Here is a 15,510-nt window from a genome sequence, read left to right on the forward strand (position 1 = left end):
GTCGTCTCTCTCTGATAAATGTCATGAGCAGTCGGAGGTGCCAACCTTGAACCTTACTTTGATGGCACACCAGCCCTCTGCCACATTAAAAGACTGTCATCCCAATACCAGCATGGTCCAGTTGGCATAATTATTGCAGTTAAACTATAAAGTTGCCCAAGACCAAAATAAAACTTGTTCACAATGTCATCTTCAGAGGCTGAGATCCCTGGATTCTAGTGAAACAACTTAATTAAAATATGATTACCTGTCCCTGGTGCATACTTAACCCTGTGCAGAGCTCAAGGCAAACTGTCTGCTGTCCCCGAGTGGGTTGTGTCTCTCATCCTAAAGCCAGTCTTTTCTCTTTATTTGCTTATCTTTAGCCTTTTTTCATGTTTGTTCAAGTCCTCTATAGCATTGAAAGGACTGTCTGGTCAGGCAAAGGCCATGTGAAGTCTTTTCTTCTATCTATCTTTAGCGCACTTGCTCCTCTGTCTGTATAATGCCTCACTTTCCGTGCTTAAACACATTTTAGAAACACGAGACATTAACTGTGCTTGGTCAGGGAGACCCTTTCATGGCATTATGTGGCATTAAAGGGCTGGGTCGGCGATGGAGATCATTATCCGACATGGGCTGAACAGAAGGAAATGACTGGGAGCTGAATGTGTGAGGTGGAGCCTGGGGGTTTGTGTTGACTCATACCAAACATCACAACCTTTATATTAATCCACATTTAATACTTCAGTGCTCCCTCCCTGCTTGTTTACCCTTGCTATCTTGTTTTATAGGAGGCAGAGGGAGGGCACGGGTAGAAGATGGTGCAGTTCACGTGGGATTACTATTAATAAGCATGGGAGGGGAGGTAAGGTAGAAAATAGCGGGAGCCTCTGGGGACAAAGCTGCCTTTCTTTTCATTAGTACGATATTGTAATTCAAATAGCACCCATCAACGCTGAAACAATAATCTGCCACGGCTCGTGTGATGTGTTGAAATTTCAATCAGTTTGTGTTTGTGGATGCACAGAGACGTCGGTGAGAGTGAGCAGCATTTTAGACGCTAACGATGTGATAAGGTCGTAAAGATTGAGCGACTGATTAGCATTCATTAGGTGCTTGTGAAGCCTTTAGTGTCGATGACGTTCAGAGAACTTTCTGCTCTGTTAAGTTCAAATGAATGTTTCCCCATCATGTCATTGAAGAATGTCCCAGGATGACTGACTTGTCATCAGATCCATTATTAGAATTTGAGCCCTGTGCTGTGCAGTGTTGTGGAGCAATAGGTGCTTGTGAGTCCATTAAACTCATAAAATCCCCTTCCCCCCCTTCTCCTCGTTTCTGAAATGAGCATTTCAATCAGTGGTGTTGCCTTTGGGAAGAATGGTGGGTGAAGGTCAGTTTAAATTTCAGCAGTAATAATTAGGTTCTTTATTAATCTTTGCCATTGAATTCAGCTCCAAAGAGGAATGGTGCAGAGGAGTAGCGCTGGCCGGGTGTTGACTTAATGTCACCCATCCATTTTGCTCTCGCTCTGGTTGGCCTCGCAGGAGCTGGAAAATGGGAGGCTCATTCATCATTGGTTTCTCTGGCTCTGGGCACCAACATGCATTCAGTCATATAGTGACAGACACATACACAGTCTGTCTAGAACAACAGAGGGCTGCACACACAAACACACAGCTCCATGTTACAAGAATAACTAGTATGAAGTGTAAAAATGACTCTACCAAAATTTTACGACACACACATATTTACAATATCTCATTCATGTGTGTGAATATAGTCAGACCGTTCTGAAGCTTTGTGATTGATTGACAGAAGCTCAAGTGTCTGTATTCTGGCAGCGCAGTGTGACACAAGTGACATTCAGCTCAGTGTTTGCATGCTCAGACTCCTCATACATTTTAAAGAAATCCTCCACCACTTTCCCATGTTTATTCCCCTCCTTTCTTCTTTTTTCCTCTTTCTCTCCAGAGAGGAATCCCCATTGGGCAGTTCTGCAAGGACTTCAATGAGAGAACCAAGGAGCTGAAGGAGGGCATCCCTCTCCCAATCAAGATCCATGTGAAGGTGTGTTTGTGTACCTCATTGTTGAGCTTTCTCACCCATCACCGACCCTTTATACTCGGCGCCTCTCCCTCCCACGATTATGGTTAATTTCACTAACTGCATAACATTACCAGAGCACTTCCATTATTCATACTCTACCACTGAAGTAAGCCTTTCCATTTGCATTCATTAATGAAGCAATACCCAGAGGAAGTTGGAGTCAAGAAGCATTAAGTGCATGCAAGAGAAGTGAATTACTCAGAAAAGAGGTGTTGTCAAGCTTGTAGGTTTTGTTTTACACCCCTCCAACAGCACCTCTTGTGTTGTTTTAAATCAGGATTTGCAGCTGAATAAATGTGTGTTGGGAGCACATTTGTGATGTAACACCAATCCTTTAAAAGACATGAATTTAGTTTGATATGCAATATCCTGCAACAGCTCTGCTGTCACATCAGGGGCCTCTCTGCTGCCTCTCAGCGCCATCTGCTGGTGCTTTGCAGTGTTGTGCTTGTTCCACTCACACTGTGATGTTTAATGTGTGCATGCATCATGTTTTAGCCTCTGAGACAAATGTTTCTCAGCTGCCTTTCACCTCAGACTCATCAGTAGATGAACACATCTTGAACACATCTCATAATGCTTTTCATCTTATTCAAAGGAACATTTTGGGAAATTTGCTTATTCACACAGTTAGATGAGATCATGTCTTTAAGTAGGGAACTAGGCCAGGGAAGGAGTTAGATTATCCATATTCAAAAATCAGCCTACCAGCACCTCACACCAAATAACATTGTTTCTCATTGGTTTAATCGATACCGACATGTAACAATACTAAGAGTTTACAGTCATGATGGCAGCTCTGTGAGGCTGTACTGGGTCACAATGGCACTTTCAGCTAAATGCTAACTTTAGCATTCTAATAAGCTGCCATTTAATTGGCACTATACATAAAGTACAGCTGAGGCTGATAGGAACACTATTCATTTTGCAGGATTGTGATGTGGGGAGATCACCAAAGCTATTACTTTTCATCCTGAAGGGGACATTAATGAAATTCATTTCACGTTTCATGGCAATCCATCAAAGAATCATCAGTGTCCATAAAACCATACTGCAAGCATGGTTACAAATGACAAGTTTAGGCTTTACAGGGAGTGTCAAAGCTACAGTACTTCACCAAATTTTTTTTCAGTCTACTGGGTTTAGTGAGACATCAAAAACCGCTCCTAATTGCTCTTTGCCCCTCCCATCCTGTCAAAAACTGTACAAAATGCAGCCTCCAATCCAAAGCTAGCATTAGCTGACTAATGACTGATCCTGTAGGACACTCTAGTTACTGCTAATGAGACATGAAGCACTAACGTCACACAAAGCTCCAGTTACTCCCACATTAGAATCATATTAATTCAGTACAATGGACCTCATTCACCAGCATCTTCCTAAGCTTTTTCTTACATTTGTTCTCAATTAAGGTCCTGAGAAAAGTCTACATCTGCTTTGTGAACATGTTCTTATACCGTAGAGTTGTTTCACACCTGTGTTCTTACAGTGATCAATCCCATTGTCATAAGTTGAAAATGCGTGTCAGTTGTTCCTTATTAGCACAGGTATACTTCCTGCCAATTCTCATAAAAGACCATGAGACTGCAGTACGCACACACAAGTTGAAAAGAAAATTTGATGAAGTCACGCTGCTACAACAAAAATCTGAAGACAAGAAAAAAATTGAGTAGTGAAGAACAGCAAAAACCTGTTATAGGCTATGTACTGTAGTAGCATCAGTAGTGGATATACAATTTTAAAAAAGCATGGGCTGCTCTTACTGGTTCAGTGAATACTGTATATGGAGAAGGGCACACAACTAATGAAGGAAAAGAATGGTTTGATCTCAGACCTGAGGCAACAAAGCAAACAGAAGAGAGACCAGTGGAGGATGACGGGCTGATCCAGAGTTATCTGAGCTGGACCAGTGGATCGGGGCCATGCACAGCTCTTTCCGATGTGCCGTCCACTAGGTGTACAGTACCTCCATGTGTGCACCAAGGTCCTGTCCGACTGCCTCACGTCTGATCTCAGATGCGGTTCTGAACAACCAAACTGTTACAGAATACAGATGGCCTCAACACTGGCCACAATATCTGAGACATAAAAAAAAAACAATAAATAAATAAATAATAAAGACATGCACTTAAACCCATTTAGTCTTTAAGTAATGCTTTTCTTAATTCTAAACTATAATCACGCTGTAAAAGTCACATTAATTTTAAAACCTTTATAAATGAGTGATTAATTGCTTAGTGTAAATTTTAGTATTGCATTTAATTTTAAAACACCATAATGCATTGTAAAATAATGAAAGTAATTATTTTAAATATTAATAATGATAAAAATGTTATTCCAACTTAAATCTTATAATATTAAGCAAATTGAAGAAAATAGCCAGTTATTTCACACACATATTGTATGTCAGCACTCAAAACTCCTAAGTGTCCTGAGTGTGTGTGTAGATTCAGTTCTTACTTAAGAACAAATCCCAGATAAAAAAACACTGAATGCCAGAATCTTTGTGAAAACTTTGTGAGTTTTAAGAATAAATTTATCCTTAAGAACGGTTGGTGGAAGAGGCCCAGTGTGTAAAATCTTAGTTAATGCACGTTTAAATATTTCTTGGCAAACAGAGGCTAGGTCCAGTGATGTCCTGGTGTCGTCTTGTCACAGATGTTGCCAAGCAACAATTTATTATTTGTTTATGGATTAAGCATCCTGTAAGTGTTGCCACACTGTCCCCTCCTCTTTCTTTCTTTGATTTTCTGTGTTTTAGTTTGTCTTTTTGCTTCTCAGGTGGCCAGGTGGAGTAAATATGCTTGTCTAATTTTAAGACACAGAGGAGCAAACAACAGCAACTCATTGGTCCTTTACAACCAAGAGAAAAATTCTGTTCCCCAATTCAAAAGGTCATTTCTGTTAGATATCGTGACTCCGATGACAAATCACCTGCTGTGGTATCTTCTCAGCTCAGCCTCCAGCTTATTGCCCATGTTTAGGTTTTATGTTTTTTTTATGTGACAGATAACAGATGATCTAAAGTAAATGTTCTTCAAATGATTTATTGATTGGATCTGTATGTTAGATTTTGGTTGGTAAAGGTCTCCACCAAGGGGATAATTCTGAATGAAAAGAAAAGGGTCAGTGAGAATGAAGAGATTATTTTTATTTTAGTCCTAAGGGGAGGATGGAAAGGTCAAGCAAATGAGGCTGCAGAGCAGATGTGCAGCAGCACATTGCTGAACATGCTGGGACTAGATAATGCAGAAACCTCATGCAAATGCCTCAGGTTACTTCAAGGCTTGTCATTAATTATGAGTGTCCACGTTATTTTAATTGTCTTTAAAGCTGATCAGTATTTTATATGAACATTGGGTTCAGTGACTACACAGATTTATCAATTGGAGGCATCGTTTTAATTTTAAAACAATTTTACCGTTTTGGTTTGCCCTCGATGCTCCGTACAGTACCTGCCCAGCACCACATCGTAGACGGTCAAAGTTGGTGACTAGCTAATGAGCATTTAGCAGCTAGAGAGGCTGATATTTCCCTCAGTAGGTGGTGGAGAACAAAACAGAGCTAAAAAAGAGTGTTACTATTTGACATATTGTGAATGAATGATAATGTTGCTTCATATCTGCTGGATGTGTTTGCTCACAGGTTTGTCACAAATGGGAACATGTACATTAGTCTCAAATTAATACAAACGACAAACCTCATAATTAGTAATAGGTTTGGCACCGACCATCAGAAATAAGAGCTGTGAGTAAAGAATTCTGATTGTTGTTGCATGGCTCTGGTTTCTGTTATAATCCCTAATGCGATAACCAACAGTTAACAAGGAATTGATTCCACTGAGTAAAAGACAATGGAGGAGGTGCTGAAGGAATTTTGCCACTGATGAAAGAGAAGCAGGTTCTCCTGATGCACATGTTTAGGTTTACTACTATCTCTGGTGAAAGGGAATGAGTTCTCCAACAAAACCACTTCATTAAAGACTGTGAGGACGACAGGTGAGCAGTCAATATGCATTCACCTTAACTTTAATCATCTAGCCTTGATGATAATGGCTTTTTAACTTTTCAAAGTCTAGCAAAGCAATTTCTGTTGAATGTGAGTAGATCTTTAATGAGTTTAGCAACTCTTCGATAGCAGCACAAGATACATAAAAACAAACACTAATTACAAAACAAACACCATAAAAAACTGCATAACAATAAAATACAATATAAAAAGGTTCAAGTACTCTGAAAATCTAAAAGTAAAAAAACTTGTAGTGCATCCAAGCTGTAGACACTTCAGATCTGTTGAACACATTTGAAAAGATTTTCAGCCAAAGGCAGCACAACAGGGGAGCGCAGTGACTGTTTCTACTCAGTAGAAATATGTTCTAATCATGTTTGAAGTTTGCCATCTAATTTCAGTTATTATAATTCCATCTTTCATAGAAAAAGGTGGTGCTGTGCTGAGGGAATTGTGACCTTAGTGCTTTTAAAATCCTGACTACAATGAGATGATTATTCTGTGAAACTATTGTATGTGCCCACCTTGGATCATGGGCTTTAATTTTAATTCCTCTCTGTCTCCGCAGCCTGACAGAACCTATGAGCTGAAGATCGGCCAGCCCACAGTGTCTTACTTCCTCAAGCAAGCAGCAGGCATTGCAAAGGGGGCCGGTAGCACAGGTGTGCTCCTGAACTCATGCACTGTATCTGCTCTCTCTCCAGTTTTCACCCACTGAGTCTGTCTTGTAATGGACACCTTCCTCAATGGGCATCGGTTTTGAGCTTCGCTGTGATTGATGTTATATTCATGACATGCAGGGGAACCGCAGCAGAGGAAGGAAGTGGCAGAGCTGATGTGTTAAGAAAAGAGAATTATGGATGGCCTCCTTTTGTGCTTCCAGCTGTCTCTAGCTTCACTTCACCTGTTGACTCCTAATACTACCCTTGTACTCTCTCCAAACCACACACCTACACACACACATACCCCCACTTTGTACTCTTTTGTGCCAGACTTTTCCTTGTACAGTTATTGAATTTTTCATTCCCTCTACATTCCCTCTATAATTCACACTTTGCTTTCTCTTTTGTGTGTGAAGGCCATGAGACAGCAGGGATGGTATCAGTGAGGGCAGTGTATGAGATCGCCCAGGTGAAAGCTCAGGATGAGTGCTTCAAGATAAGGAACGCCTCCCTCCAGACGGTCGTAAAAAGCATCATCGGCTCAGCCCGTTCACTGGGAATTAAGATTGTAAACGAGTAAGTCCCGTTTCTGTGCTCGCTGCACTGAAGTCCTCATCACGCCATAAACCAGACCTGTGTGCTTGTTAGTTGGTCAGAGCAGATTATTAGTGTGCATAAAGTGATTTAAAAGAATGAGCACAGACACAACTGAATACACATATAACCAGCAAGAGAGTGATCCCGATTCAGTGTCGCCTGTGGACATAGCTGTAGGTCCAAACGGCCATTAGACATAGATGGATTACTAAACAGGCCTATCACGCGCAGGCCCAGGATCCTAAACCAGAGAACCGTAAACTGTGTAGGCACTGTTTAGTCTGACTTGACAAAAAAAACCCACAAAATGAGAAACATAGATGTAAAACAACTACAGAGATGAAAAACCACTAAAAAGAGACACATTAACTAAAAAGAAATGGAAAGGACCCCAAATATAAAAGAATGGCTTATAATGTATGCAGAATGATAAAAAGAGACACAAAAGAACTACAAAGAGATGCAAAACAGCTAAAGTAGACAAGTAAAAAATGAAACAGATACAACTGGAGACAAAATGGCTACAGCAGCCGCAAAAAGACTACAAAAGGAAACAAACAAACCGCAAGAACACACAAACTGACTTCAAATTACATCACTCTATGAGTTTTACTCCTCGAGGTGCAGGAGAGAAGGGTTGGGATGTCACCATTGTGTGCCGTTTTGTTTTTTAAATCCCTTATTTAGCCAGGAAGGTCCCGCTGAAATAGAAGATCTCTCCTTCTTACAAGTTGAATCACATACCTTACCAAAAAAATAATAAAATAGAATAGCAAGAAGTGAATAGGGCCATACCAGTGCTATCCATGGTATGTTTCACCTCAGGTCAAGGACTGTGTAAAACAGCAATGTGTTTCCTTCAGGGCAGGTGGTAACAGACCTTTAAAGATATTCAGAGAAGGGAGTGTTTCTGAAGTAATGGGGGTTTTGCAGCCCATTCCATGCCCAGAGTGCATAAAAAGAGAAAAGTTTCGCCAAGCTCAGAGTTCATTCTGGGAACATTAAAAGAATGCGAGTGGTAAATCTGGTGCTATAGCTGCTTGTGTAATAGGATAAGCGACTGGATATGTAAGTAGGTAGTTAACAACAAGTAGCAACATAAGCAGTTTTCTTCCTTGGTGTACCATCTTAAAGACTCATATAAAATGCGGTGGTGAGTGCATGAGCCTATGCTCGTTACAAAGCATAATGCAGCACGATATACAGAATCCAATTTTTTTTAGTTGGGATGAAGTTGCATGCATATAAATTGTGCTGAGCTCTCTCTGGAGTGTGTGGATGTACTTGGCTATTATACCAGACACACTCGGCGATACAAGCTGTCGGACTTGTGAAGACCTCTTGTCCGTTATTTTTGTAGTATTTTCCTATACAGTCTCATTATTTATTTATCCATGTTAAATTTATGTTCATTTATTCCTGTGTAATACAGCGGCACACTGCGTATTTAGGCTACTTTAAGCAAATAAGTGCAAAATGAAATTTTAATATTTAAGAGCAGAAGCAGTTTGGTTGTCCAGCAGTGTAATACTTGTACCTAATCCTCTATCTGTGCCCAGGGGCCCATTGTGTCATAGTGAGTGTTTTCATTGGACAGATAATCTTACCATAAAAATACTTACCATTATACCAATACAATATACAATATTTAATGTTCTTGTGTACCTTCTATGATCAAGCATAATTCAGTATATAGTTACATTTAGTGTATAGCTTTAGTGTTGTTGTTTGTGTTTTTGCGACCAATTTGATTCGGCTGTTGTAATGATGTAATTTGCCACCAGAAGGTTTTCAGGTATGTTCAGCATCTGTCTGTGGGTGAGGTTTTACTTTATGGTGCAGTTGTTATAGATTACAAACGGTGGTGTGAAGTGCGCTTACTGTTTTGCAGCAGCACTCTCCTTATTCAGAATAGCATGAATACAAACATGAGCACCTGACGTTAACAAGCCAGTCCACTGCAGAAATTAGAGTCTGAAGAACTGCTGTCGAGTCAAATCAACAACTCTCTCTGGACATCCGGGGGGACCTTGTAAGGTGCATACTCTGCGATAATAATTGTTGTGCTTCCTGTCTGTACTTTTACAGTGATGTATTCAACACAGACAAATGTACAAAAATCCTTTAAAAAGCAGCCACTGAACAGCTCTATAACACAGTAGCTGTGTCCTGATTTACTTCCACTAAATCTCAGCGTGTTGTGTGTGTGTGTGTAGTGCGTTTACACTGGGAAAGTAAACTACTCAAAACTCAGTTTGCATATTGAAAACCTTTTGATTTTTGAGTGTACTGTTGGTGGAATCTCAATGCACAAAGGGTATGGAGGAACTATTCACGCCTGCAAACTATAAATATAGTGGGTGGTGGTAAAACAGCTTTATGAACACAAAATATCTTCTAAACCTGTGGAAAATAATTTTGCCGTTCGTGCAGTTGTCATTAGCAGTGACATTTCAGAGTCGCAGTTTCATGTATCACTGCACATTTTAGTCCTTTTAGTATAAAAACAATTAAGTATGGTGATGTTTTTGTGTACTACTTGCATTTTTTTTTTTTTACTGGTTCCAGCTTCTCAAATGTGAGAACTCAATGCTTTTCAGTGTTTGATATTACTGGTTTTGGACCACTGATGGAATAAAATGACATTTGAAGGCGCCTTCTGTGACGTTAGGGAACCTGGGATACGTCTAGAGTGTGTGTATGTACAAAATACCATCAGTGTGTAATATGGAACTGGGGTACAGAATTCAGCACAAATGTGAAAGTAGTCAACTTCTGAAAGATCCTCATGCTTTTGGAACATTTCAGACTTTCCAGGTGTGACATCGCTCACCCACCCTGCAGAAGTGGAAAGTAGCCAGGTACATTTACTCAAGTACTGTGCTCAAGTACAATCCTGAGGTATCTGTTCTGTATTTGAGTATTGTCTTTTTCTGCTACTAACTTCACTCCATTTAAGGGAAAAATGTTGTACTCCCCTACATTTATTTGATAACTTAAATTACAAGTTGACAGCATGTTCGGGGCAGTTGCCTTACAGCAAGAAGGTTCTTGTTTCAAGCCCGGGCTGACCTGGTGCCTTTCTGTGCGGAGTTTGTATGTTCTCCCTGTGCCTGCGTGGGTTCTCTCCGGGTGCTCCGGCTTCCTCCCACAGTCCGAAGACATGAAGCTTAGGTTGATTGTTGACTCTAAATTGCCCCTCCGAGTGAGTGTGAGTGTGTGTGGTTGTCTACATGTCAGCCCTGTGATAGACTGGCGACCTGTCCAGGGTGGACCCCGCCTCTTGCCCACTGTCAGCTGGGATTGGCTTTACCCACCTTGCGACCCTCTTCAGGATAAGCGATATAGATAATGGATGGATAGTTACTTTTCAGAAAGAGGTTAATAAAACAAAATACAGTATAATCACAAGATTGTAATAGTAATTCAAATTATAAGCATGTAAGGTAGTTAAAGCTAGCTCTGCCTTTACCAGCTGCAACATTAAATGTGATGTACACAATAAATCAATCAATAATTATAAACAAATATGCTGTACATGAGTGAAAATGGTGCCATTTTGCATGATAAGTACTTTTACTTTTGGTACTGTAAGTATACTTTCTGTCAATACTTTTGTACTTTAACATTTTGAATGCAAGACTTTTACTTATAACAGTATGTTGTAGTGTGGTATTTCTGCTTTTACTTAAGTAAACAGTACGAGTACTTCTTCCAGTCTCACCCTGCACATTTACTTGTCTTCTTATTATTTTGCCAAGAGCTGTTTTAGTTCAGTATTCAAGCGCAGCCTCATTCCCTCAACCTGCCGCTGCTGTGTCTACTCCACATAATGATATTGTACATTTCCCAGAATCCCTTTCTCCCCCTTACTTAAACCTTTAACATATCTCACAGCTGAATTGCATTAGGATTTATTGAGAGCGCTGTGAGCAGAGAAATTGTGTGTCTGCCACTTTTACAATGAATTTCTCCCTGAGTAGGTGTTGAACATGGTTACACTGTGGCAAGTCCAGAAAAGAAGCCATAGCTCTTTAAATCGGGTGCAGGTAGCTGAAGGATTTTCTGCTAGGAAGTTGAAATTTCTGCTTTTGAACATCACTGTATCTCCAGTGGAGATATGTTAATGTTTTCTTTTAAATCATCAACTACAAAATGACCAGAATGCCATCCATAACATTTTGTCGTTTAACTGTTTTTGTGTTTTACTGTTAAGGGTAACTGGACACCATGTTTCTTTCTTTCTTTCATGCTCTCCTTCCTTCTCTTCAGCCTCTCAGCTGATGAGTACAAAGTCTTCCTGGAGCAGAGGGAGGCGAAGTTGAAAGCTGATGCAGAGGCGAGCTGATGCAGTCAAGAAATGACAACCGGCCTTCAGCATCTAACGCCGATACCCCATTCCTATTTATATTGACTTTTTACATATACCACATTCATACAGAAACGCTTACTGTTGTGTGTCAGATCTTAATAAACAGTCAGATATTATTTGATTTATTTTTCTGTCTTCATTTACATCTGATTTTAATAATTTGTTTAGAGCAAATTGTTTGGTTTGAATATCGTAGAATGATATAAGAGGTGTTAAATCAACATGTTGGCAACAAAACCATCCACTTACATTTTGAAAATATTTATGAGCTTGAGTGTTTCCTCTCCTCCGAGCTGAGCTAATGAAAGTGTAATTGCTCAGTCTTGGAAGGATCCAGTCTCTTCGATGTTATTTATTTTTAACACTTCTCGCAGTGATTTGGCTTTTTGTCACGTTGTGAAGATGGTTTCCTGTACATTTCACACACGTCTTGGATCTGTCTACCGCAAAAATCAATTGGACTAGGGATGGGGTGATTACTTGGTATTATTTACTTTGAAATGTCATGACATAACATGTATTCAAGAACTTACATGATTATCATGTTGGTCTACAAATTTTGTGTCCAAATTCAAAGATGATACTAAGCACAAAAAGTAATTATAAACAAAACGTTTAAATGGTGAATTCCTAACGTTTTTGTTTTGCATCTTTAAAAGCTTTGGTCTCCTGTCATGCACAAAAAGTAGTGTTGCAACATAGTCATGGTCAAGCAAAGTAATTTGTCAAATAACAATGCCAACAGTTACCTGGTTACAGTCTTTACACATGTTATGTGCTGTTTTCTGTTTAACATCATTGGGTTTTATTGACCAGCATCTTCCTAAATTTCTTTGTAGGTTGTTCCTAAGAAAACTCTACGTTCCTAATTAGCATATGTCAACGCCCCACCAATGCCCATAAAAGGGCATGAGGCTGCAGGGCCGTGTGCACACATCTCAGAAACAGAAAAGAGAAGTTGAAAAAGCCCAGAATGACTCGACTAAATTCTAATGACAGTGGAGCAACTATCTCCAAACCGAAGAAAAACTTGTGAAGCGGAGAACAGCAATGAGCTGCCGTATTTAGTAGCGTCAGTAGTGGAGATAAAATAGAAGAGACGCGCGGGATGCTCTTAAACAGTACAAGGAGAAGGATGCACAACTGATGAATTAAAATTTAGTTTGATCTCAAATCTGAGGCAACAAAATGAACACGAAAGAGATGCGCTGACCGGCGGAAGAGGACAGTCTGGCCAAAATATCTTAGAAAACTCACAGGAAATTCAAAAAAGCACTTAATCATGTTTGGTTTTTAAGTCATGCGTTTCCTAATTCTAAGATACAAATAATCACACTGTTAAAGTTCATTTTAAAACCTTTAAACTTTACCTTGTTGTGATTTTTACTGCTGTTTTTATAGGATTTAAAAGACTAATGCTTTGTAAAATAATGGGGAAAATTTAAAATAGTAATAATGACAAAACTGTTACTGCAACTTAAATCTTATAGGCTAATATTATATAACTGAAGAAAACTAAATAGCCAGTTATTTAACACAAACATGTCATCACTCAAATGTGTGTGAGTATGATGTTCTTACCTAAGAACAAATCCCAGGTAGGAAAAGTTTGGGGAATGCCAGTATCTTAAGGGAAACTTAAGTCTGTTCTCAGAACAAATTTGTTCTTAAGAACGGTTGATGAACGAGACCCGCTGCCATTTTTACACTTTTGTGATATTTGTGACGATATGTGTCAGTGACAGTTGCATTGCCTAGAACATCAGTAAGTCAATAAGTATTCCTGCATTTTTCATGTCGCCATACACTGTGTATCGAGGCCGAGATATAGGTTTGCATTGTTTTAAAAATCTGTATTAATCTGTAGTCATATACTTATACAGTATGGACTGTATACATTCAAAACCTCATTGGTCAGTTCTGATCTTTCCAGGATGGAAACTCGCTGCCATCTGTGTGTGTGTCAGAGAGTGAGTACTTAAACTGTATGTACAGTATGTAGGCATTTGTTTAGTACAGATTTTCACCATTGTGTTGACTATGTCGCTGTCTGAGAAAGTGGGAGTGTGTGTTCAGTTCCACTGTGGACAAGAGGGGCAATTTCAGCAACCAAAAGCTCCAATGTACAAATGAGCTTGTGAGTACTGTTCAAATCCAGATTTTGAAAGTGAACCTTAATGTCCTGATAATGATCTTAACCATATGACCCAGAAATGGAGCTTTGAATAGTGTCATTTGGATTTTTATTAAATCTGAAATATTATTTTGCCACACAAAGACAAAATATATGTATAGAAATCTATGTGCACACGCTTTCGTTACCTTGTCCTAACGTGGCTTCTTCCACAACTGTGCTCCTTTCTCCTGCAGTACTTGTATTTGCCAGGAGATGGCAGCAGTCAGCCGTGCAGTACTTCCTCCACTACCCGTCTTCACCACAAAACTACAGCAGCTCCTGATGGAACAAAATGTTCACTTGCTCAGAAACAAATATAATGTTCGGGGCTTTGTTTCATTTCATATATAATTGGCTATTAGTCTGTATGTCCAGTGGCACAGATAATGACAGTGGCAGAAAAGATATTACGGGCCTTAATCCATAAAACCCACCCTCAGGTTTTTTCTAACAACAGAACATTAATTATCTGTTTTTTCTATGATATTAGTAATGTCACCTTTCTATCATGTGGTAACAGAACATCAGTTTGTCCCACATCCCTCTGTACTGTACCTCTAATTTTAGCCACCCCTCACTCATTCTTTGTCTCCCCCCTCTCTCCAGCCCTCCCCTCTCTGATCCTTTTGAATGGAAGCTGAGAATAGACGGGAGCCTGTTTCAGACTTCTTGCGCAGTAATGCCTATATATGGATTCGTACACCAGGTTGAGCGAGTCGCAGGTACATCGAGTGAATGTGGGCCGCTGTGATTTGTAAAGTAGGTGGGAGTGGCGGGGGGTCCACATGTATACTATTATGTGTCATTGTGTGCGCATCATCGTAAATGGGAGACCCACTGTGTGTGGCTGCGTGCACGTCCTCGCACGCAAAAACCTCGATGCCAAGTGTGTGCGTCAGTGTGAGTCAGATCGCGTCTCATTCTGTCTCGTCATGTGTGTGCGTCAGTGCTGTTGCTGAGCGAAACTCGCTCCAGGGGAAGAAATGGAGGAGAGTGTATGGGAGGGACGAGCCGAGGCAGGGATGGTGGGATGATGATGGTAATGATGATGAGGCTGGGGGAGGAACTCGGGGCTTGACTATGACGACACAAATGCATCAGCCGCATTAAGTGCACTTTAATATAAATGCATTTTTATGACAACCAAATACACTTATAAGCATCACGATAGAACACTGGTCCACAATGTCCATTCTGCAGTAAATAAGATGTTCATAATATATTTCATCTTGGGCAATAAAAATCTCTCTCATCAGACCAATGACTGTTTCATACAAATGTACAAATGTGTACAAGCTTTCTGAAAAGAACATATGCCTATATCAAGACATAATGCATATGCATTAACATCGTTTTCAAATATCACACATACAATAATACTATTTTACACATATATATTAACTTAGCCTTTAATAGCTAGAACGTAGGAATCAATCCTTTACTTGACCGTAGACAACTCTACGTGAGCATGTCGACACCATGGGAATAGTACCATTCTCAACCCGTGTCGCTTGGTAAATGAATAGAAATAGCACCCCATCCCTATTTTTATTTTTTTAAAATAAAACGTTTATGTCATAACCCCTCTCAAAAAAGAAGAAAAG

The 15,510-nt window shown here is 39.8% G+C and overlaps 1 protein-coding gene across 1 annotated transcript in view; it reads left to right on the forward strand.

Annotated features, from left to right (window-relative positions):
- Nucleotides 1-11,706, forward strand: part of mrpl11 (mitochondrial ribosomal protein L11) — a 39,337-nt gene extending 27,631 nt beyond the window's left edge. The window contains exons 3-6 of the mRNA XM_020593183.1: nucleotides 1,957-2,052; nucleotides 6,668-6,761; nucleotides 7,178-7,337; nucleotides 11,631-11,706. Coding sequence (XP_020448839.1) covers nucleotides 1,957-2,052; nucleotides 6,668-6,761; nucleotides 7,178-7,337; nucleotides 11,631-11,706 — 426 coding nt within the window. The remainder of the gene's footprint in view (nucleotides 1-1,956; nucleotides 2,053-6,667; nucleotides 6,762-7,177; nucleotides 7,338-11,630) is intronic.
- Nucleotides 11,707-15,510: the final 3,804 nt, after the last annotated feature.

The sequence above is a fragment of the Monopterus albus genome, unplaced genomic scaffold, assembly GCF_001952655.1.
Source record: "Monopterus albus unplaced genomic scaffold, M_albus_1.0 scaffold2.1, whole genome shotgun sequence".
Lineage (NCBI taxonomy): Eukaryota > Metazoa > Chordata > Actinopteri > Synbranchiformes > Synbranchidae > Monopterus > Monopterus albus.